The sequence below is a fragment of the Salvelinus sp. IW2-2015 genome, linkage group LG21, assembly GCF_002910315.2.
Source record: "Salvelinus sp. IW2-2015 linkage group LG21, ASM291031v2, whole genome shotgun sequence".
Lineage (NCBI taxonomy): Eukaryota > Metazoa > Chordata > Actinopteri > Salmoniformes > Salmonidae > Salvelinus > Salvelinus sp. IW2-2015.
Window position 1 is genome coordinate 4,062,786 of NC_036861.1, and position 22,840 is coordinate 4,085,625.

The 22,840-nt window shown below is 42.1% G+C and overlaps 2 protein-coding genes across 3 annotated transcripts in view; both read left to right on the top strand.

Annotated features, from left to right (window-relative positions):
• The window catches only part of LOC111982390 (cytoplasmic phosphatidylinositol transfer protein 1), a 93,429-nt gene extending 87,481 nt beyond the window's left edge, over nucleotides 1-5,948 (top strand). Inside the window, exons 7-9 of the mRNA XM_024013957.2 lie at nucleotides 2,016-2,171; nucleotides 2,293-2,356; nucleotides 4,301-5,948. Coding sequence (XP_023869725.1) covers nucleotides 2,016-2,171; nucleotides 2,293-2,356; nucleotides 4,301-4,659 — 579 coding nt within the window. The 3' untranslated portion in view covers nucleotides 4,660-5,948. The remainder of the gene's footprint in view (nucleotides 1-2,015; nucleotides 2,172-2,292; nucleotides 2,357-4,300) is intronic.
• A 5,593-nt stretch (nucleotides 5,949-11,541) lies between these two features.
• Nucleotides 11,542-22,019, top strand: LOC111982417 (nucleolar protein 11-like). Of its 2 annotated transcripts, none has more exons than XM_024013984.2 (18): nucleotides 11,542-11,731; nucleotides 12,167-12,280; nucleotides 12,405-12,461; nucleotides 12,715-12,863; nucleotides 13,694-13,751; nucleotides 13,916-14,057; nucleotides 14,706-14,906; nucleotides 15,185-15,261; nucleotides 15,371-15,494; nucleotides 15,817-15,911; nucleotides 16,013-16,078; nucleotides 16,259-16,443; nucleotides 19,200-19,325; nucleotides 19,734-19,964; nucleotides 20,333-20,411; nucleotides 20,702-20,794; nucleotides 20,895-21,002; nucleotides 21,487-22,019. In XM_024013984.2, exons 1-18 carry the CDS (start codon nucleotides 11,585-11,587, stop codon nucleotides 21,598-21,600), a joined length of 2,166 nt encoding a protein of 721 aa, XP_023869752.1. In that variant the 5' UTR covers nucleotides 11,542-11,584; the 3' UTR covers nucleotides 21,601-22,019. The 2 variants fall into 2 exon arrangements, with proteins under 2 accessions (XP_023869752.1, XP_023869751.1); XM_024013983.2 differs by having other exon boundaries at nucleotides 11,567-11,731; nucleotides 13,694-13,772.
• Nucleotides 22,020-22,840: the final 821 nt, after the last annotated feature.

A 22,840-nucleotide genomic window follows, 5' to 3' on the forward strand; every position in this document is an offset into this window, starting at 1 on the left:
TTCAGGCGTTTGGAAATTGCTTCCAATGATGAACCAGACTTGTGGAGGTCTACCTTTTTTTTCTGAGGTCTTGGCTACTTCTGATTTTCCCATGATGTCAAGCAAAGAGGCACTGAGTTTGAAGGTAGGCCTTGAAATACATCCACAGGTACACCTCCGATTGACTCAAATTATGTCAATTAGCCTCAGAAGAAGAGAAGCTTCTAAAGCCATGACATAATTTTCTGGAATTTTCCAAGCTGTTTAAAAAGGCAGTCAACTTAGTGTATGTAAACTTCTGACACACTGGAATTCTGATACAGTGAAATAATCTGTCTGTAAACAATTGTTTGAAAAATTACTTGTCATGCACAAAGTAGATGTCCTAACCGACTTGCCATAACTGTAGTTTTTTAACATGAAATTTGTGGAGTGGTTGAAAAACGAGTTTTAATGTCTCCAACCTAAGTGTATGTAAACTTCCGACTTCAACTGTACCTAACCATAACCATAAACATCAATGCCTTTCTTAAAATCAATACACAGAAGTATATATTTTTTCAACCTGCATATTTAGTTAAAAGAAATTCATGTTAGCAGGCAATATTAACTAGGGAAATTGTGTCACTTCTCTTGTGTTTATTGCACGCAGAGTCAGGGTATATGCAACAGTATGGGCCGCCTGGCTCGTTGCAACTAATTTGCCAGAATTTTACATAATTTTGCCATAACATTGAAGGTTGTGCAATGTAACAGCAATATTTAGACTTATGGATGCCACTCGTTCGATAAAATACGTAACGGTTCTGTATTTCACTGAAAGAATAAACGTTTTGTTTTCGAAATGATAGTTTACGGATTTAACCATATTAATGACCAAAGGCTCATATTTCTGTGTTTATTATATTATAATTAAGTCTATGATTTGATAGAGCAGTCTGACTGAGCGGTGGTAGGCAGCAGCAAGCTCGTAAACATTAATTCAAACTTTACTGCGTTTGCCAGCAGCTCTTAGCAATGCTTGAATCACAGCGCTGTTTATGACTTCAAGCCTATCAACTCCTGAGATTAGGCTGGAATACTAAAGTGCCTATAAGAACATCCAATAGTCAAAGGTATATGTTAATACAAATGGTATAGAGAGAAATAGTCCTATAATTCCTATAATAACTACAACCTTAAACTTTTTTTACCTGGGAATATTGAAGACTCGTGTTAAAAGGAACCACCAGCTTTCATATGTTGTCATGTTCTGAGCAAGGAAACTTAAACGTTAGCTTTTTTACATGGCACATATTGCACTTTTACTTTCTTCTCCAACACTGTGTTTTTGCATTATTTAAACCAAATTGAGCATGTTTCTTATTATTTGAGACTAAATAGATTGTATTTATGTATTATATTAAGTTAAAATAAGTGTTATTGTTCATTCAGTATTGTTGTAATTGTCATTATAACAAATATATATTTAATCGTTTCGGCTTTTTTTGGTCCTCCAATAATTGTTATTGGTATTGAAAAATCATAATCGGTCGACCTATAATTGGTTTTGCCCTAAGCATCCTAGTCATCCAAATATCCCAAACTATTTTATATGGGTTGGAATTTGATTCAAATAAGTTTAAATTTAGTTATATTCCCGAATTGAGTTTGTATTGAGGTAAACCCACGATACACTGCGCAATACAGCTCTGACCAGATAATGCTAAGCTAACTCTAGCATCACCTTTTAATTCTCTCCCCATACACCTCTTCCATATCTAATTTTCAGTGTTAGAAATTAGCATGTTAGCATATAGCATCTGTTGTAAGTATAGTAGATGCAGTAAGCGGTGGTTGAATGATAAATTGCCTCAGCCCCTGAGATTTAGGGAAAAATCTCTGGAGGCAAGGATTCCTATTTAACGTTAGCTTTCTATTTGTAGCTTTCCCGTAATGTATTTCTCTCAGGGCGCAGAGGTTTGGATTAATTACTGAGATCTACTTTTGTGTGCGTGTGCGTACATTCATGTGTGTGTGTGTGTCCACACCAACAGGACCTGCGGTACTTCAAGTCAGAGAAGACGTCGAGGGGCATGCTGCAGGAGGGCTGGAGGGACACCCAGGAGCCCATCATGTGCTCCTACAAGCTGGTCACCGTCAAGTTTGAGGTGTGGGGCCTGCAGACGCGCGTGGAGCAGTTTGTACACAAGGTCAGAGGTCACTCACACACACAAATAGCAGCCACTTACTCCATAGATAGTGCTGGTTAATTTTTGTAGAACTGCTCTGAGATCAGTGTTCTCTGACCTCCTCTATTGTCTCTCCCTATAGGTGGTGCGTGATGTGCTGCTTCTAGGCCACAGGCAGGCTTTTGCCTGGGTGGATGAGTGGATCGGTAGGTCGACAAGCACTGCTCAATTGGTCCTCTCACTAACTAATCACTGGGTAGTGTTCAGTAGGGCAATCAATTCTTATGTGGTGAAAGTTAAAATGAATGAGTGCTACTTATTGGACAAGACTAGGTTGTCCCTTCCAGTTTTTATTCTGTACCTAATGAAGATGGCCCAAGTTYAACACTGGGACCTATGAAGTCACTCTTTCCTTAGAATGTCATCAATAAGATTTTACTCCTTTTGGGGGCTACGTGGTTACTGTTGATGCCGTCTCGAATCTACTGTCTGTATCATTGTGTGTTATAGAACTAAATAAGGCATGTGAAACCCTTAACAACATCCAATTCCCCATCACTGCATCTAACCCTGCTCCATCTTACTCGCTGGCTGACCTCTCTGATATCAATAACCCAACTTAGAACACATACCCTAGAGGGCAGATTCAAAGCCCAGTCCTGGACTGAGAAGCAAGCTCAATTGGCATAATCTGTGTCTGGGAAAATCGCCCCTAGAAGTACTGTCATGTCTAGGGTTGATCTGTGTTCACTAGCTCACTACTTCAGTCATACACAGACAGCCCCTGGACTGCAGTTCCTTCCATGTTTGTCTGTAAAACCAATTCCTGCAATTCTGTATTGGCGTTCAATCAAACAGTATCCCTCCTTGTACACTGGTCTGTTTCTTCTTGAGTCCGAAATATTTTTCATTCTTGTTGGCATCTAGGCTTGTACGATGTCTATAGTGAACACAACTGGCTGAATTTGCTACAATTTCCTCAAGAGAATAGCAATTGCTGAAAATATCGGGTGATATTACACACAAGATATTGCACTCGTTGAATCATGACAGTTGTGTGTATGTGGGTCGTGACTGCATGGCAATGAGAGCAGCAGCAGTAATACTAGCAGGACTCTTATTAGCGCTTAGCTTTTTCCATGGCTGCAGGGTAAGTCCATAACAAGCCATTACTGCTGTAATGGGACACCGCTACTCACTCTCTCCCTTCTCCTCTACCTCTGGGGGGGGGGGGTATAACTTTCCCTCCTATGCACTATTTGGATGATTCCCCCTCACCCAAATCCTCCTGACGTATTTGGGATGATGTTCTTTGGGAATGTATTTTTTGCGGTGATGTTCCCAACCCTTCACGTCTGACTCTGAGGGTTCTGGATCATTTACTCTCCCTCTCCTTTCCCTTCTCCCTCTATCCCTCCCTTTCTTCATCTTCATAACCCGGCTTTGGCCTGACTAGCTTTCTCCTCTCGACACCAACTCTCTTCGGTCGTGGGAAGCTAGCTCTGCCCTCTCCACCTCCTATTGATTGTGCTTGAACTTCGACCTTTCGGCCCCTCCCAAAAGCACTAATCACCACCCAGCGCTCTCTACTCACCCACGGCGTGCCCCTCCTCACTTAACCCCTACTCTACCTTCGTCTTGAGCGTCCTAACGGGACGACGCCAACATCTCGACCTCCTTCCTTCCTTCTTTGCAGATATGAACTTGGATGACGTGCGGGAATACGAGAAAAGTATGCATGAACAAACCAACATTAAAGTTTGCCATGAGCAGCAAGAGCATTCCACAAACTCCCCCTCACTGGATGACATAGAGATTCATGACAAAGCCAGCGTATGTGTCGTTTCATTTCCTCTTGTTCTGTTTCATATTGACGTGCTCTGTTGTTCGTGTTGACGTGACTCGGGAGGTAACCAATCACTCTGTTTCTATGCAAAGTGGTTCTTGCGAGCTTTATAGTTGTTTCTATATCGGGAAAACATGAAGTAAAAAATATTCACAACTTGAGAAAAATATAAAATGACTTTTGATTTGAAAATGTTTGGTCATTTTGATTATGACATAACTAGTAGTGTGACGGCTAAGATTAGAAAGAAGCGTTAGCGTGCTTTGGAGTGCTGTCTCCCCCCTCATTCTCTCTCTCCGTGCAGACATGACGATGGATGAGGTGAGAGAGTATGAGCGCACCATCCAGGAAGCCACCAACGAGAAGATCGGAATTTTCCCCCCGTCGATCTCCATCAGCGAGATGCCCCTGTCCTCCTGCACCCTCTCCGGCCCCGCCAGCGCCCCCACCACCCCCCTCTGCTCTGACGCGCCCGAGTTCCTCTCCGTCCCCAAGGACAGAGCCCGCAAGAAGTCCGCACCTGAGACCCTCACCCTGCCCGACGCCGCTGCCCAGAACCAGAGTGGAGTCCCCCAGGGCTCTATGCCGGTGCCGCTTCCAAATCAAAATCACTCCCCCTGGCCCTCCTCTGACTCTGACCAGGCTGAGTTAGGGGGGGAATAGGAGGATGTTCTTTTCCRCCATATGCCCTGCCACCTCACTGTCTTAGTAGCCCAGCAAGACTAGCCTCTACACCCTAGTGCCCAGTCCTCCAGGCCCAACTAACCATATCCCAGAGGTCAGTGCTTCTTACACATATCTCCAGAGGTCAAAGGTCTAACCACCAGTTTCCAATCTCCTACATCCTCAACAGAAGTCTGTTTTGTCAGCCTTCAATGGATGGCTTCCTGTCAGCTGTGACAACCACCCAAGCTGTCCATCAAGAGAACATATCCACAAGGGGTTTTGTGTGCTGTCCTCAATTAGCGATCCCTGTGTTCGTCATAAAATATTGACAAAAAGCCAAATGGATTCTCTTTTTTTTTTTTTATATCCGGTCAGCTGATAAACCTTATGTAAATGTAGTTGCCATAACAACATGAAATTAGAGAGACAATGATATTAATATTGTTTTGTTCACTTGAGTGAATGAACATCTTTCCATAGAAATCTCAGCCTACAAATATCAAAATATTATTTTGACCTTGAAATAAATCAACTTTTAAATGAACAAAATGGAAGTAGAAGTAATGTAGTATAGTTAGTTTTTGTAACTACATTGACTCACTAAAAAGACACCACCTTTCACCTGGACGGAGGAGAGACCATTCAAAACTGAACCCAGATCTGTGTGTGTTCATGTCTCTCCACTCCACACTCCATTTGAAACAGATGGAAGGTCAGTACAACCACAGAAAGAGATCCCGTCTCAGGTCTCCAGAGCTCTGCCTCAGCCCTCTTTAGGAAGGGCAGGGAACGTAACCATTCTCTCCCTGCTTTAAAACACKATTTTTATACCTGCATCTATACTCGCCTGTCTACTTAACTAACCTTTGGAACGTTTACACAACATTAGATAAGCCATGATAAAATACATATTGGGCATCAAGTTTGACATTGGAGAGTGATGCAGTCAGTTTAATCAAATTGGTATAGTAACAGAACAGATATGACTAGGAAAAAATGCCATTTGGGGGATATGCTGTAAATGTACAGTTGAAGTCGGAAGTTTACATACACCTTAGCCAAATACATTTAAACTCAGTTTTTCACAATTCCTGACATTTAATCCTAGTAAAAATTCCCTGTTTTAGGTCAGTTAGGATCACCACTTTATTTTAAGAATGTGAAATGTTAGAATAATAGTAGAGTGATTTATTAATTTCAGCTTTTATTCCTTTCATCACATTCCCAGTGGGTCAGAAGTTTACATACACTCAATTAGTATTTGGTATCATTGCCTTTAAATTGTTTAACTTTGGTCAAATGTTTCTGGTAGCCTTCCACAAGCTTCCCACAATAAGTGAGTCAGGTTTGTAGTTCTCCTTGCTCGCACACGCTTTTTCAGTTCTGCCCACAAATTTTCTATAGTATTTAGGTCAGGGCTTTGTGATGGCCACTCCAATACCTTGACTTTGTTGTCCTTAAGCCATTTTGCCACAAGTTTGGAAGTATGCTTGGGGTCATTGTCCATTTGGAAGACCCATTTGTGACCAAGCTTTAACTTCCTGACTGATGTCTTGAGATGTTGCTTCAATATATCCACATAATTTTTCTTCCTTATGATGCCATCTGTTTTGTGAAGTGCACCAGTCCCTCCTGCAGCGGCCTTTCAGGTTATGTTGATATGGGACTTGTTTTACTGTGGATATAGATACTTTAGTACCGGTTTCCTCCAGCATCTTCACAGGGTCCTTTGCTGCTGTTCTGGGATTGATTTGCACTTTTCACACCAAAGTACGTTCATCTCTAGGAGACAGAACACGTCTCCTTCCTGAGCGGTATGATGGCTGCGTGGTCCCATGGTGTTTATACTTGTACAGATGAACGTGGTACCTTCAGGCAGTTGGAAATTGCTCCCAAGGATGAACCAGACTTGTGTAGGTCTACAATTTATTTTTTTGAGGTCTTGGCTGATTTCTTGATGTCCATGATGTCAAGCAAAGAGGCACTGAGTTTAATGGTAGGCCTTGAAAAATACATCCACAGGTGGTACACTGCCAATTGACTCAAATGATGTCAATTAGCCTATCAGAAGCTTCTAAAGCCATGACATAATTTTCTGGAATTTTCCAAGCTGTTTAAAGGCGCAGTCAACTTAGTGTATGTAAACTTCTAACCCACTGAATTGTGATACAGTGAAATAATCTGTCTGTAAACAATTGTTAGAAAAATAACCTGTGTCATGCACAAAGTGGATGTCCTAACCGACTTGCCATAACTATAGTTTGTTAACAAGAAATGTGTGGAGTGGTTGAAAAACYAGTTTTAAGGATTCCAACCTAAGTGTATGTAAACTTCCAACTTCAACTGTAAGTTAACATTGAGCACAGTGGAGTTGATAAGGAATTCCATGCTTTGCGCAGGGCACTTGCTTCAACCTGGCCTTATTGTATGTACTTGATTATCTTTGCATTGTGTGCATTGTGTTCTTAGGAATGCCGATAATGTTGCTTGCCAATGTTGGTACTGTACCAGTTTTGGTGGGCTCAAAGTTATTTTGAAGCAACGACGTTAGCGGCGGCCATCTTTTTTTCCTGCACTAGCCTCTCCACAGTGAGTCATCAGGAACTTTTGGGGGGAGGAAGAAACATTGAGGGCAGAAGGTTTGTCTTTGTGTAATGCCCTAGCCACTGTTTTATACAATCACATAGATGCATAAAGGGGTCTCATATGCTGCATGAAGTGTTCACAAACATSTATACATATGTAAAGTATCTGTGTATATAAATTGCAGGATGTATTGTTGATGCGAAATTGTGGAGAAAGCAAATGTGACGTTGTCCTAGGCTCTGTAGTGTAATCGTTGTATAGTAAAGCAGAGTTTTAGCAGAGACTGAAACTGAGCATGTTCTGAGAAGACAAAACTCTTCTCAGTGCCTCTGCATGCAAAAGTCTATATTGTCTCGTCTGTATACAAAATCCAAAACATTAAAATAAAGAAAAAACATCCCATTTTATTGTGGTGTTAAAGGGCAATTCCACCACTTTTCAACCTCATTTTCGTTATCTCCAGCACAATACCAGTGTCTACACATGTGAAAATGGTGCATTTCTACGTTTTGTAGAAAAATGTATAAGATGACATCAACCATTTTAAAAACGGTGACTTTCAAACACACCTACATTCGCGGTGACGTGGAGCAAGAACATATCTTCCCTCTGGCTAGAAACTAGTTGCAGGTTTTGAAAATCACAGTTTTTCTTACTTTTAATCCTACCCTGTGATGTCACAGAGAAGCATTTTTTTTAGGACTTTTCTTCCTGTCTTTGCAACCACAGATCATAGAAACATGCCGTTTTCACATATCTAGACACCGGTATGGTGCTGGAGATAATGAATATCAGTTTGTAAAATTGCGGATTTGCCCTTTTTAAGCCTAATATTCAATTTATTGCAATTTCAAAACATTGATTTGAAATACAGCTTCATGTTAGTTATTTTCATCAAAATGTACAAGATATTGAGAGAAATAGCTGAAGTTTGTAGTACCTGTTGACCATTGTTTTGTCCTAAAGGCGTCACATTACATTACATATGTGGGCATTTGCATTTTGTGATGAGAGAACGAAATTAGCCGTTAACAAATGTACTGACTGTTATATCTCTGTTTTWGGGTTTTGTTGGACCAAAGTTATACAAGCCTACTTGTTTGTCAAATATAGACCACTCTACAGTGTCTYAGCCCAAAATGTCTCCTCTTTACACAAGACGCTCACTATCATTCTAAACTGTACTTGTCTTTGCTGTTAAATGTCCTGTGGGGGATACATGTGTTAAATGATATTGACGATCAGGAATAAAAAAGATCCAGGGACATGTTTGAGTGCCAGTAAACTAAAGCCTATATCAAAACGAATGCAAAATGACAAGTATATTATTTTTCAGAGTGAAGGACTAGGTTTTGTAAATAGTGAACTCTTTCATTTTCAGTTGCATGCTCCTCATAAGTTCACAGAGACTTTTTTGAGTGAGCATGAAACGTATGTGGAGCATGGAACAGAAAATGAAAGCGTGTACTATTTATAAAACCTTGTCCTTCACTCAGAAAAGTAACCAACTCTTGATATTACACTTGTCATTTTGCATTCGTTTTGAGAGCACAAAAGTTTGGTTTGAATCTAGAACATTTTAAGGTGCAATGTCCCATTAGTATTCTTTATCGAGCTGTTGAAAAATCCACAGGAGAAAAGACCATTAACTACATGCTGTACATTACAACACTATGAGCAAAATACATTTAAATGTCCTTTTTGGTTGAAAGTACTTTGAAAATACGTATTTTTCAACATATTGTATTCATTGTGAAAAGATGTACTTTGAATTTGCGTCATCAACGTTCTGGTTGTTTTTTCCTACAGCTCTTTGACATAATGACACATTATCTATAAAAACAATATTTGAATCAATATTTTTTTCTTTTTATCGGGGTGACTGTGTTTACTTTTTGAATTTATACAATGCATCTTGACTCGGAGGTTGGTTTTCTGTTATAACTCTCACAACTGCTGTAGTTTGATTTTGTGGCTTGCTGTATTTCAAATGGCATCTGTTCATTCTAAGAAAAGCACCAAGCTTTTGTTGTGTCCCTCCTGATGCGGCTTGCCAGGCTGTCGCGCTGTCTCCCTAGCTCTGGTCCAGGTTGTCACTGCTGCTTCCTGACACTGAGCCTCCTGAGCAGGACGAGCGTTAGCAATCCACACTAATACCCTGGACCAGAGCTACTCTCTCCCTATCTGAAGTGCCATCCTTGTTCGGCTACTGGAAGTCGCTCTGGGTTCTTCCACTGATTTATATTTGTTATATTTTTACTGCCCTCGAAGTATATTTGGTTCTCCGTTGTAATTATTGTTTCACTTTTTTCTTAATTCTTGTAGTAAATAAAGTTTACTTGCTACTACACTTTGCCATTGTCGGTTGTCAGATGATGTGGTGCCTTTGAAAGTTTGTGTATGTGTGCGTGCGCATGTAGGGGTTGGTGGGTGATTGCATGGGGGTTTGTGTGTGAGAGAGTGAAAGATAAAGAGCAAGGGGAATGAACATTTTGATATATACACTACATGACCAAAAGTATATGGACACCTGCTCGTCGAACATCTCATTCCAAAATCATGGGCATTAATATGGAGTTGGTCCCCCCCTTTGCTGCTATAACAGCCTCTACTCTTCTGGGAAGGCTTTCCAATAAATGTTGGAACATCGCTGCGGGGACTTGCTTCCATTCAGCCACAAGAGCATTAGTCAAGTCGGGCACTGATGTTGGGCGACTAGGCCTGGCTCGCAATCGGCGTTCCAATTGAGCCCAAAGGTGTAATATAGGGTTGAGGTCAGGGCTCTGTGCAGGCCAGTCAAGTTCTTCCACACCAATCTCGACAAACCATTGATGTATGGACCTCGCTTTATGCACAGGGGCATTGTCATGTTGAAACAGGAAAGGGCCTTCCCCAAACTGTTGCKACAAAGTTGGAAGCAGAGAATTYTCTAGAATGTCATTGTATGCTGTAGTGTTAAGATTTCCCTGGAACTAAGGGGCCCAGCCCGAACCATGAAAAACAGCCCCGGACCATTATTCCTCCTCCACCAAACTTTACAGTTGGCACTATGCATTGGGGCAGGTAGCGTTCTCCTGGCATCCACCAAACCCAGATTTGTCTGTCGGACTGCCAGATGGTGAAGAGTGATTCATCACTCCAGAGAACGTTTCCACTGCMCCAGAGTCCAATGGCGGCGAGCTTTACACCACTCCAGCCGACGCTTGGCATTGCGCATGGTAACCTTAGGCTTGTGTGTGGTTGCTCTGCCATGGAAACCCGTTTAATGAAGTTCCCGACGGACAGTTCTTGTGCTGACGCTGATTCCAGAGGCAATTTGGAAATCAAATCGAATTTTATTAGTCACATGCGCCGAATACAGCAGGTATAGACCTTACAGTGAAATGCTTACTTATGAGCCCCTAACCAAAAATGCAGTTTAATAGAAATGGATAAGAAATAAAAGTAACAAGTAATTAAAGAGCAGCAGTAAAATAACAATAGCGAGACTATATACAGGGGGGTACCAGTACAGAGTCAATGTGCGGCGGCACTGGTTAGTTGAGGTAATATGTACATGTAGGTAGAGTTATTAAAGTGACTTTGCATAGATGATAACAGAGTAGCAGCGGTGAAAAAAAGAGGGTGGGGGGGGGCAATGCAAATAATCTGGGTAGCCATTTGATTAGGTGTTCATGAGTCTTACGGCTTGGGTGTAGAAGCTGTTTTGAAGCCTCTTGGACCTAGACTTGGCGCTCCGGTASTCAGTCGTGAGCGTTGCAACCAAGGACAGACCATTTTTATGCGCTAAGTGCTTCAGCACTCTGCTGTCCCGTTCTGTGAGCTTGTGTGGCCTACCACTTCGCGGCTGAGCCGTTGTTGCACCTAGARATTTCCACTTCACAATAATAGCATTTACAGTTGACCGGGACAGCTCTAGCATGGCAGAAATGTTATGAACTGACTTGTTGGGAAGGTGGCATCCTATGATGGTGCCACATTGAAAGTCACTGAGCTCTTAAGTACGGCCATTCTACTGCCAATGTTTGTCTATGATTTCATGGCTGTGTGCTCTACTTTATACATGTGGCTGAAATAGACGAATCCGTTAATTTGAAGGTGTGTCCACATACTTTTGTATATATATAGTGTATATTGAATATATATATACCCACAGGGGCACTGACTGCTACAGGCACCACACAACATTACCACAACTCATTATGAAATACCATAACCTAGTCACAGGAGGGCGCTGTCTGATCTTACTGCAGTTTTCCATCTTTAAGCAAAACACTCTATGGTAGCCGTGGGTAWGTCTCGCGAGGTTTGCATTTTTCCATTTTCTTCATCCAGCATGGCCGCGCTGTATGAGGGATTCACGTTGTGCGGACTTGTACAAACTCAAAATGCTTCAGATTCGCCAATTCAGGGAATTGAACTGGATGGAGACAGTGACCATGTCGTCGTCACCGATTCCACGAGATCTGTCACTTTATACAAGGTAATGTTGACCAATATAAGTGGCTGAAATGTTGAACCAGCTCAGCTGATGGCACACTCGTGTCAATTGCAGTGGGGGGGATCCGAAGCGTTTCAAAATATTAGCTAGCTACATATAACAATTGATCCCTCTCTTACCAGTATTGCAATGGTGTTCATCAACTATCTAGCAACAAATATGCGTATTCAGACGGTTTACTTGAATKAATCGACATGCACATAGGTGGACGTTAACACACGTACTGGTCTTTCAATGAGAACCGTACTACTAGATAGCTGCTTGGCATGGGTTTGTTTGGTTAGCTGACGTTGGTGCCACCGTCAAAAAGGTAGTCACACTAGTCTTGTATTTGAATATGAACGTAACTTACCGCAAAAATTGTGTTTGTGTTGAAAAATGCATGTGTTGTTTACTTCTGAGGTGCTGTGTTGACAGGTTTCAGACCAGAAGCCTCTGGGTAGCTGGACGGTGAAACAGGGACAGCTGTTGACTTGTCCTGCAGTGTTCAACTTTCAGACCAAGGAGTATGTAGTGGTCTCCGACAACAAGGTAACACTTGTGGACACTTTACACAAACATAGAAACTGAACACATTTAAAACATCTGGACTTGATTCTTTAAATAAAGTGGTTGTCTTCATTTTGTTCATGGTCAATAAATGTTTACTCAKTAGGTCATCAGAYTTTGGAAAGATGAAGACCTCAATTTAGACAAAGCATTTAAAGCAACTGTAAGTATGAGCTCCCTCTCACACACGCATACAATTTCAACCTCCTCTGCTTTGACTTTGTCAATATGGTGACATACTTTGCAAATTGCACAGTAACATGAACTGTGCCAGTGAGAAGTCATTGTACCATAATTGAATCAAATTATGCCGTACATTTCCTTTTTATCTCAGGCTTTCCTCTGGCTTTGCGGTCATTTCGCGATGTCTCGCAGTTATCGGTCTTAACTAGCTCTGTGTCTGCAATGTCTCTTAGGTATCTGCTGATGTATGGCGGGTCCACTCTGCCCCTGGGGGAGAGCCTGTGGTGCTGTTTCAGAGAGGGGCAGTCAGACTCCTGGACTCCCTCCTCTCCGCCCCCCAYCAGCCCATAGAGGATGTCCTGTCAGAGGAGGAGGTCATAAGGTCAGACAATGGACACTAGTCTGGATTAGCGATCCGTAACCTTAGGTTTGGTTGGCTTTAGTCCCACCACTATAGAGGCCGGTTGGCTTATTCTCTTTCAGAGCTATGGATATAAAAATATATACAGTTGAAGTCAGAAGTTTACATACACTTAGGTTGGAGGCATTAAAYCTAATTTTTCAACCACTCCACAAATTTCTTGTTAACAAACTATAGTTTTGGCAAGTCTGTTAGGACATCTACTGAGAACTGACCTCAATCCTATAGAAAATMTGGGGGCAGAACTGAAAAAGCGTGTGRGAGCAAGYAGGCCTACAAACCTGACTCAGTTACACCAGCTCTGTCAGGAGGAATGGGKCAGAATTCACCCAATTTATTGTGGGAAGGTTGTGGAAGGCTACCTAAAACATTTGACCCAAGTTAAACATTTTTAAAGGCAACGCTACCAAATACTAATTGAGTGTATGTAAACTTCTGACCCACTGGGAATGTGATGAAAGAAATAAATCATTCTCTCTACTATTATTCTGACATTTCACATTCTTAAAATAAAGTGGTGATCCTAACTGACCTAAGACAGGGAATTTTTACTAGGATTAAATGACAGGAATTGTGAAACTGAGTTTAKATGTATTTGGCTAAGGTGTATGTAAACTTACGACTTCAACTGTATATTGTTTTTTTAAACTTGCACCCATATTCATTTACATTGAGTCAGCAACTATGKTAATTCTGTCCACATTGCTGTCAATACTTGGCTCATTTGAGTAAACAATCGTTTTTTTGTGTGAGATGCACACAGTTGACAATGTCCTCATGTTACCCCCTAGGTGGAGCACCAACATCGTGGCTGAGAAACAGCACTTTGTCCTCTTCACGACAGAGAAGGTAGAATATCCTTTCCTCGCGGTACGCTGAATAGCCGTGTACTCAATGACCTGCCACGTGCAGGCATAAACGCAGTGGCATCTGCAACATGCTATATTTTGTGCAAGTATGAATTCTGTGCCACAATGTCATGTTTAACATGGCTTCCCTGTTGTCCGTCACAGAAAGGGYAGCGCTGCCTTTATGTGCAGAGGCTCAACCCCAACACCCTACAGAAGTATAGGCTGGAGAGAGAAGACTCTGGAGCTCCCCCATTGAGTTTCTCWGCCTCTCTCCGGGACAAACACATCAACCTGCTCTACCTGTGTGAGTACGGCCGTCACTTCCCTGCCAAAGTAATGTGTTAGAAATGTTCAAGTAGTAATGTTCATTCAGCTTTTAAGGTGCATTATGCAGAAATCGTTRTGGCATTTCCTGGTTAAAATTCTAATAGTTWGCCTATTTTCAGTTTGTGACAAAACAAGCGATGTGTAGAGAATCAATGTACAGTGATGTACARATTTCAAATGCAGTGAAATATCRTTTCAGCTGTTTGAAACTGGTGTGCAAAACCAGAAGTAAAAGACGGGTAAACTAAACTTAATAACAGAAAGCATAGAAATAGCGCACATAGAACAATGTACCACTTGGACTTGCTTTCAAAAGCGTGACAGATCTATAACTCTCATTTCTATGTGAATTTGATCYGGTAGCCCAAAAAGTTCCATGTTACAGCTTTAATGTTGTCCCCCCCCCCAGATAACTAGAATACTGTTGAAATGGTACTGCATTCGATATCAATGAAGCACTTAACAAACAATGAAACGCAGTTGTCGGTCATCGTAGCTACAGCCTCATGATAGCATTTCGTTTTTTTATGAGAAACTTGCGCTCTCAGTGATGTGCTGGTGACATAAGGCTATGATTGACCTGACTTGCATCMCTGTCTTCTATCTCGCTCTCTCTTTTCTCCAGACCCTAACGGCTGTGTGTACCAGAGTGTGGTGGCGGCGCAGGGGTATGTGGAGCTGGAGGGGGTGCAGCCCCTGCCTCGTAGCCTGCYCCTGAGGCTGCCCGTTGGGGAGGGGGAGCTGGGAGCTGCCTCGGCAGTGGCCCTGGACGAAGCTCATGTGGCTGTGGTGGGGGTGCCCCATCCCTCCGCTAGGACTGGCAAAGGTAAATATCAGGGWTTGGATCAATGCCATGTCAATTCAGGAGCTAAACAGAAATGTCAATTTTCCTCATGTGGAGTTCTAGTTTACTTCATGAATTGATTGAATTCTGATTCTCACACACATTCGCCCAATCCAGCATCAACCCCTAGATACGTACTTTTCAAAGTTCTGATTTGACGCGTGTAAACAACATGGTGATATCTTCCCCTTGTTTGCTCGGGAGCTTTCACCACATTGCTGACATCCATCCGATCCTTTTWATTATTTTTTCCATTTCAGATTTCCTCTGCATCTGGAATACTAATTTCCAGACTCTTCAGGCTGGCAAGGAGATGGTGGGAAGAATCCATGGACAGGTAGGTTTTTTTGCCTCACAAACTTCAACCAAATGACTCTATGTATCTTGTACTAAAGATCCACTTCCCTCCTATTTATATCAATGATCGTTCCTTKATTTCCCCTCAGGTCTGGTGTTATTTGGGAAAGCTGTTTGTCCCTCATGGCAAGGCCCTCTCCGTCATTCCCTACGAGTGTCAGAAGTCCTCTCTGGCCTCGGCCCTGGGGAAACTACGACARGCTGGGATCGCAGGTAACACGGCATTTCCTCAGTAAAACAGTCACCAGAGTGGCGTTTGTCGTCCTTGACAGTGCCTGGTTGAATCTAAAATGGCACCCTATTCCCTATACAGTGCACTGCTTTTAATACAAGCCCTAGTGTCCCTGGTCAAAAGTAGTGAATAGGAAGCCATTTCAGATGACGCTATATCACTCCTGTTTACATGTTATTGCATATGTTTCCTTCACCTATCTAATGTACTGAATCTGTAAATGACTGTTTTGGAATTGCATCTGAATAGCATCCCTTGAAATGTCATCGTAAGCAAACAGTTTAGTGATTTGCGGCTTTGTAGTGTCCAAATCGTCGGTGGCTGTGCCCTCTTGGAACACCCTACTCCATGGGGATCAGCCACAGGGGCCCACCAAAATAGTGGAGACCAGGAAGAGTGTAAGTTAACCTGACTTCCTGAATTGATTGACCCTAGTACTTTACCACCAGAATGGATTAATGTCAATTTCACCTGTTCTGATTGGTCCTCCCTTGTACAGAAGCTGAGTCGGAAGAGCCAATCAGCGCAAGCCCTCACAGTGGACCAAGTACTGGAGCTTATCAAGGTATGTTAGATCAACTATTCATTTTGCTTTTCTGTTTTGGGAGTCTCAAACAGCTATTGATGTTGTACATTGAGTGAATGACAAATGGCCAGTCCTTTTCATAGCGTGTTTATATCAAATGTAATTGTTCAAGGAAATTTTAAGTTAGGTGTTAACTGTGTTCAACCTCAACCCCTCCAGACTCGTCCAGTGGATGAGGTCCAGAGGGAGGTGGAGGCCCTGGTCTCCAGAGGCGATGCCCAGGACCTGCAGCTCTCGGTGGGCCAGCTGGCCTGCCACCTGGTGGCCCGAAGCCAGGCCGAGACAGCCTTCTACACTCCCGTGGCCCTGGCACAGCTGGTGCAAACACAGTGCCTTTGCCACAGGTGAGGGTGGCATTGGGTTGACTCGTACGGTACGGGAGTATTGGTCCTTTGGACAGGGAGGTTATCAGAATGATGGGCTATGTTGGGTGCATGGAAAGTAAATGTGAACAGGGTCGTCAGCTCGTAGTAGTGTTGGTGCCATCCGCTTGTTATGCAAGTTGGGGTGTGTCTTGCTTCCATCCTCACCGATCTAGCAAGACATCTTTGTTGAAGTACTTGAGACAACATTTTGAGTGTCTCTTTGTCGGATACATTTGCACTCGGTCTCCGACAGTGAGCTTCATCATTTCTTCCTGAGACCAGCGGAGTAAAAAAAGTCAGAATGATCAGCTTCTATCCAGTAAGCACATAAAACTGCTTCGCCGGGCCAAATATACACTCCTTTCTGGAAACATGAATACCTGAAGTCTTTATATCTATTATAGACCTGTTTGCGCAGTGATGAACCTATAGGCCTTCAGTGTGTGACAGGTTAGTACAGTGGTGAACCTATTGGCCTTCAGTGTGAGAACAGGTTAATGATGCTGAAATGTAAACAACCGTAATACCAACACATATGTAGGAGAGGCGCTCTTTGTTAAAGGGTCAGTGGTGTAGTGGAGGCTATATGCCATATAAGCACTTTTTTTTTAAATACATTTTTTATGGCGGTTGCGTGTACTCCATTAATTCCCACTGATGCAAAGTAGTGTAGTGGATGTACATACGACTTATCAGTTATGTAGTACAATAGAGAAATCATGCACAAAGTAGCCTAAAATTTCGCAGCGCAAGTGAAATGTATTAATACTCACGCCGCACCCATAGCCTAGTTTCAGAGGAATATCATCTGCAGGCAGCAAGAGCGCACATTTGTCAACTGGTTTTGGCATGGAGCTGCTCAGAAGAATGACATTGGTAGCCGGTAGGGTAGGTAAGAAATACCAGTGAATGCTTACTAAGGCAACAATGGGTATGCAAACCAGGTATTAGTCTGAAGTCTTGGTTAGTAGACTATTTGTGATGCACAATTCTGTAATCATGCCCTGTTTGCATCAGGGGTGTGGGCCTGGGTGGACACAGGTCCATCCAATCAGATTGAGCTGAGAAATAATACATTATTATTCAAAATATACTCCTCACGATCCCCCACCCCCACAAAATATCCTAGAACATCACATTTTTGTTYTTCTATTAAAAAAGGTGATTTATAGTGCTAATCTGAAAAATATATAGGAAAARTCATTTAAAAAACGTAGAAAACAGGATTTTTCACACAGGGTAATTTTCCTCCGCTMGGCAGGCCACTTGTGATTTATTTATTTATTTTTGCAAAATGTGAGTATTCTCCAGTTACCACTACACCACCACATAGGGCATATGGAAAGACAGCAGTCACACACATTTGTATTTAACTAGRCAAGTACGTTAAGAACTTTTTCTTATTTACACACAGCATGARGTCAAAGGATAAGCAGTCTATAAACGTGGATATAGTAAGCTAGTAGGTCCCAATCATGAGAATACAAAAACACAACCATCAGGCTAATGTACAACTATTACTCCCCATTGCATAAACGTTTCATGTTTAGCACAAAGTAACCTGCGACCTAAAGTTTAAATGTAWCAATGTTTCACACGTTAGTTATTTTCATAGCGATTGCTAACAGCAAGCGAGCTGCAATAAAAAAAAAAATTAAAAAAACAATTCCACTCACCAGATGATGATAATTTGAAACTTAACTTCTTGTTGAGAGTTATTCTTGAAAAGGGACAAGCTAACAAATTAGGAACAYCATCTTATTTGATAACACCTGCTGCAGCCTCTGCAACTAGTCTACCACAAAAGATGGCTAGCTAGACCGTGGGAAAACTACGGCTCCTTATTGTGCAGTGGCCGGTTGGCCTTTGAGAAGGCAGAAGTTACCATACGTTTTTGTAAAAACGGTACCACCTATTACAAGTCAAAAGTTGGTTGGTTGATTAAACTGTCACTCCAAAATGTTGCCCCTAATACAGMTGAARGGTAGATGCCTTCTATCTAGTTTGATGGCCTAGCCAATGGCTTGTCTTAGCTAGGTTTATCTCCCCAGAGACCACAAAAAAGAAAATCATGATTGGATCTTTTTTTTTATTTTTTTAGTGTTAACCTTTCCATTCCAACAAAAGCTGAGGAMATTAAATCAGAACATCACTGAAAAGAATAATGTAATTAGAATTATTGTTTTAATTATTTTATATATCCTTTGGTGTAGAAGGCCCATTGTTCCCCACTGTGTTTGAGTTAGTGATGATTTTTAGAGTGGCTATTTTCCCTCAGAATGCATTTTTAACCATTCTGAATGTATAAAGAATCGAAATGTTGTTCTGAAATATGAACACAGAAATACTGGACATTTACATCTCTTATTATGGTGGTGATTTGACAAAATGACAATCATGGTCTTTAATTTGACTTTTCCGTGGCTCGGTCTTGACTCGGACCGCTTGTCGCCCTCCCGGCCTCAGGTTTGACAAAGTCTCTCCCCCCCCCATCCGGTTTTGGTATTTTTTCTCCGGGCTTGGTCTTGAATCTGTCTCGCTTTAGGTGGTCTCGAACACTGCAAGAAATCATAGGTGAAGACATTATTGTGGGTGGGTACCTATCCAGTTTCAGCACCTATCAGTAGCAACGAAGGAAAGAATACTAGGAAAGGAAGCTTTTTGTAGTATTTTCACACAGACTGTTGTTGAGTCCCTTGGTTTGGTTCTGACCTGTTCTGTGTGTCTTTCTGCAGCGTGTGTCCCGACCTCCTGCTGCTGGCCCTGGAGCACAAGGACTACTTCCTGTGTCAGCTCTGCCTGCAGCTCTTTCCAGACATCCCTGAGGTGGTCACGTGTGCCTGCCTCAAAACCTTCATCAGGTCAGTCTAACTCGATAGTGTATGGGGGCGTSTTTTGTAACAACCTATACGTTGTGAATAAGATTAATTCTGGTGAAGCTCGGGCTAGTGTTTCCTACCAGTGCAGGAGCTTGGTTATGTATTTGTTGGCCTAATTGTTGTGCTCTCTTTTGATGGTTGAAGTTTCTATTCATTGTGTACAATGCATTTTTTTCCCACCACATTGTKAACCAAGCGMTCTCTTTGTGGCTGTGTATTGCTTTTAAATTATCCTTATTTTGAAGTGCTTTATTTCTAGAACTTGTTTTGTTTGAACCATTTCCAATGCTTCCAAGTCTTGTTCCTGCAAATTCAATAGTTTGTCAACTCATATAAATAGCCTGAAATCAGMATTGTTGTTGTAACGGCCGTGTGTCACTCTCCCTCAAGTGTGCCAGACYGCGACGTGGAGATGGTCAGTCTGGAGCCGGACAGCGTGTCTTTCATGGAGGGCCTGGTGGCGGCGGGGGCCCGGGGGGGCCAACAGAACGGCTTCAGCCCGCCTCTGTTTGAGGAGGACAGCTGTGACGTCAACCACCAGCCCAAACCTCCCCAGGATAAAAAGAACCCCACACTGCAGCTAGAGGCCTGCCCCGTGGGTCTACACAAGGCTGTGCTACTGTATCCTTTTGTATAGTCTGGACAATKATTTCCCTAAACACTATCCCATTGCAAGACTACAGTAATATCTGCTTATGTCATTATTGATTGAACAGTGTATTTGATAGACGTACATTGACACACAGAATCATCAATAGTCAGAGGGATTGAACCAACACAAGGCTGTGACTGTATCCTCTCACTATAGCTTTGTTGAATTGTTCATTAATAGGGATAGATAAAATATTAAATAACAATGACAAATTTCTTTGTCAACAGTCGGCTGCAATGCACCATAATGTTTAKCTTGCGCTAATATACAGCACCAGTCCATAGAAATGACTCTTAAACCTGTGTGGAGATGTTATAACTTAACTGTGCTGCTATAGTAATGAGGTCCTGCAGACGCCGTACAGTGACAACTTCCTGCTCCCACACCTGAAGGACCTCAACACTCAGCAGGTTATTGTGAGTAGATACCTGTGTCCCATCTCCTTGACAATATGCCATCGTTGGGATCAATTCCATTCAAGTCGATTCAGGAAGTAAATTCCAATTCCAGTCTTCCTCATTGAAGAACAGTAAAATGTGAATATTTGTGTACTTCCTGAATTGACTGAATTTATTTGGAATTGACTGTAATCCTGCAATATACCATGGTGTTTTTTTTGTTTTTTTACTACCAATTTATGAATTGCAGTTAGCTATGAGGATGCATTGAAAGACTGATGGTTGCATCCTTCTGTTTCCTCTCCTAGCTCTTTCTTCAGTACCTCCAGTTTGTCTATTTGAAATATTRCCAAGACGTCTACACACAAACGCCAGGTTTGAGATCGCCCACGATGACACAGGTTGGTACATGGAAGCATGGAAGTTATACAAAAGGTGAATGCATATAATTATATTTTATAGCATTAACTTAATGTGTGTATTCTCAATTTCCTTTTCTAGATCATTGACTGGATGTGCTTGTTGTTGGATGCTCATTTCACGGTCTTGGTCATGGCTCCTGATGCCAAAGGATTGCTGTCAAATCTCCAAAGCTTTGTCAAATCCCAGGTATATGCTTTCTCTTTGGTCCAAATGATATTTGACCATTTTTGCCATAATGGTTCCCTTGATAACAACTAGTGTAATTTGTTTGTTTTTATTGCCGTGAGAATAAAAACCCGTTGAGGCACCCAGGGAGGAATGTTTACCTCTTCAGTTGTTCAAACTGGAAAAACAAGTGTTGCAATTATAAATGCTAGCCGTTTTGTGTCAGAACTTGAAGGTAGACTCAGCGTTATGACGTTGCTACGAGCAGCATCTGACGATATTAGGATGAGCACGATGCAAGACTTTGCTGACACACAGAGTATCTGCGCATGTGCACTGGTTCGCTCCACGCTTATAAAACGTGCTAGCTACGGGACCAACCCAGCTGAGGAATTTAGCCACACGCTTCAACGTTCTTATTTGTTTGCCGAAATTGACACACTACTGCTATTTACTTTGTGCYTCTACTTCATCTTTAACGTCTATCCCCATCTACCCATTCCAGGTGAAACTATTCTCTGAACTGGGGAAGATCGAGAGCAGCCTTCAAGAGCTCCACAAAATGAAGCCGTCGAAGGACATCAGCCAGTACTCCATAGAAGTCATTGAGCTGTTTTAGACTATATTTACAGATTATTTCTAAAAGAACTCTGCCGTTGACCTTCTCTCCCCATTTTCTCTTGGTCAGTTGCGTCGTTGTGTTCCACTTTGTATTTGGTCCACTACCAAAAGGTCCGTGGTTCAACTGCTGTATCATACCTACCTACTGTAGATGCCTACACTGGTCCCAGATCTGCTTGTGCTTTCAACGATGAGCATAGGAGTTGGCTGTGCAGCGCCCAAACAGATCTGGGGTCAGTCTAGTAGATTCKCAGATGTGTAGAGCAAATGATTCTCTAGTTCTGAACTGTGGCATTGCTGAGGCCTAGGTCCCTATAGCCATGTGATTTGTATTTGTCTSTATAATCTTGAGGGCGTGTGTAGTAMAAATATTTTCTAATATGAATTATGTAAACGATATAGTCCTATGATATTGCAACATGGCATAGATATTTTTAACCTATGGAACATACTGTCCCTTTATAGTAATATACAAAATACTCACATGCTTGGAAATGGGACTCAACCTTCCATATGGTTGACAGTCTTGTGGTTAAATGTTGTATTTCCTGAAGGCTATTTGGACTGTGAATAACTGTACATCTCCCAATCACATTGTAGTGTCGCACATGTTTTCTATAGATGCATTCTGTGTTGCATTCTCACAAAGTCCATTCTGAATTCATATGACAGTGTTTTGTATTAAAAATACCCTATGCACAAAAGGACCCTCGTCTTGGTACCATCATGAATGGTTATATGTATGTCTAAGGTAAGATGACATGGTACATGATACCATATACAAAAGTATTGTGGACACCCCTTCAAATTAGTGGATTTGGCTATTTCAGCCATACCTGTTGCTGACAGGCAGGGGCGCAAGTTAGATTTTAAAAGTTGGGGGTAGCATATATATAAAATGATCCAATCAGATAAAGACTCCAAACAGCCTACCKGACCGCTCAGAGGCGTCTATGGTCAATGATAAAACGGGGGGACAAAAATACKATTTCAGAATGTGGGTCCCACCGTCCCCGGTGAAAGTTGTGCCCCTGATGACAGGTGTATGGGATAGAGCCACAGCCATGCAATCGCCATTGGCAGTAGAATGACCTTAKTGAAGAGCTCAGTGACTTTTAACGTGGCACAGTCATAAGATGCCACCTTTCCAACAAGTCAATTTGTCAAATTTATGCCCTGATAGAGCAGCCCTGGTTAACTGTAAGTGCTGTTATTGTAAAGTGGAAACATCTAGGAAC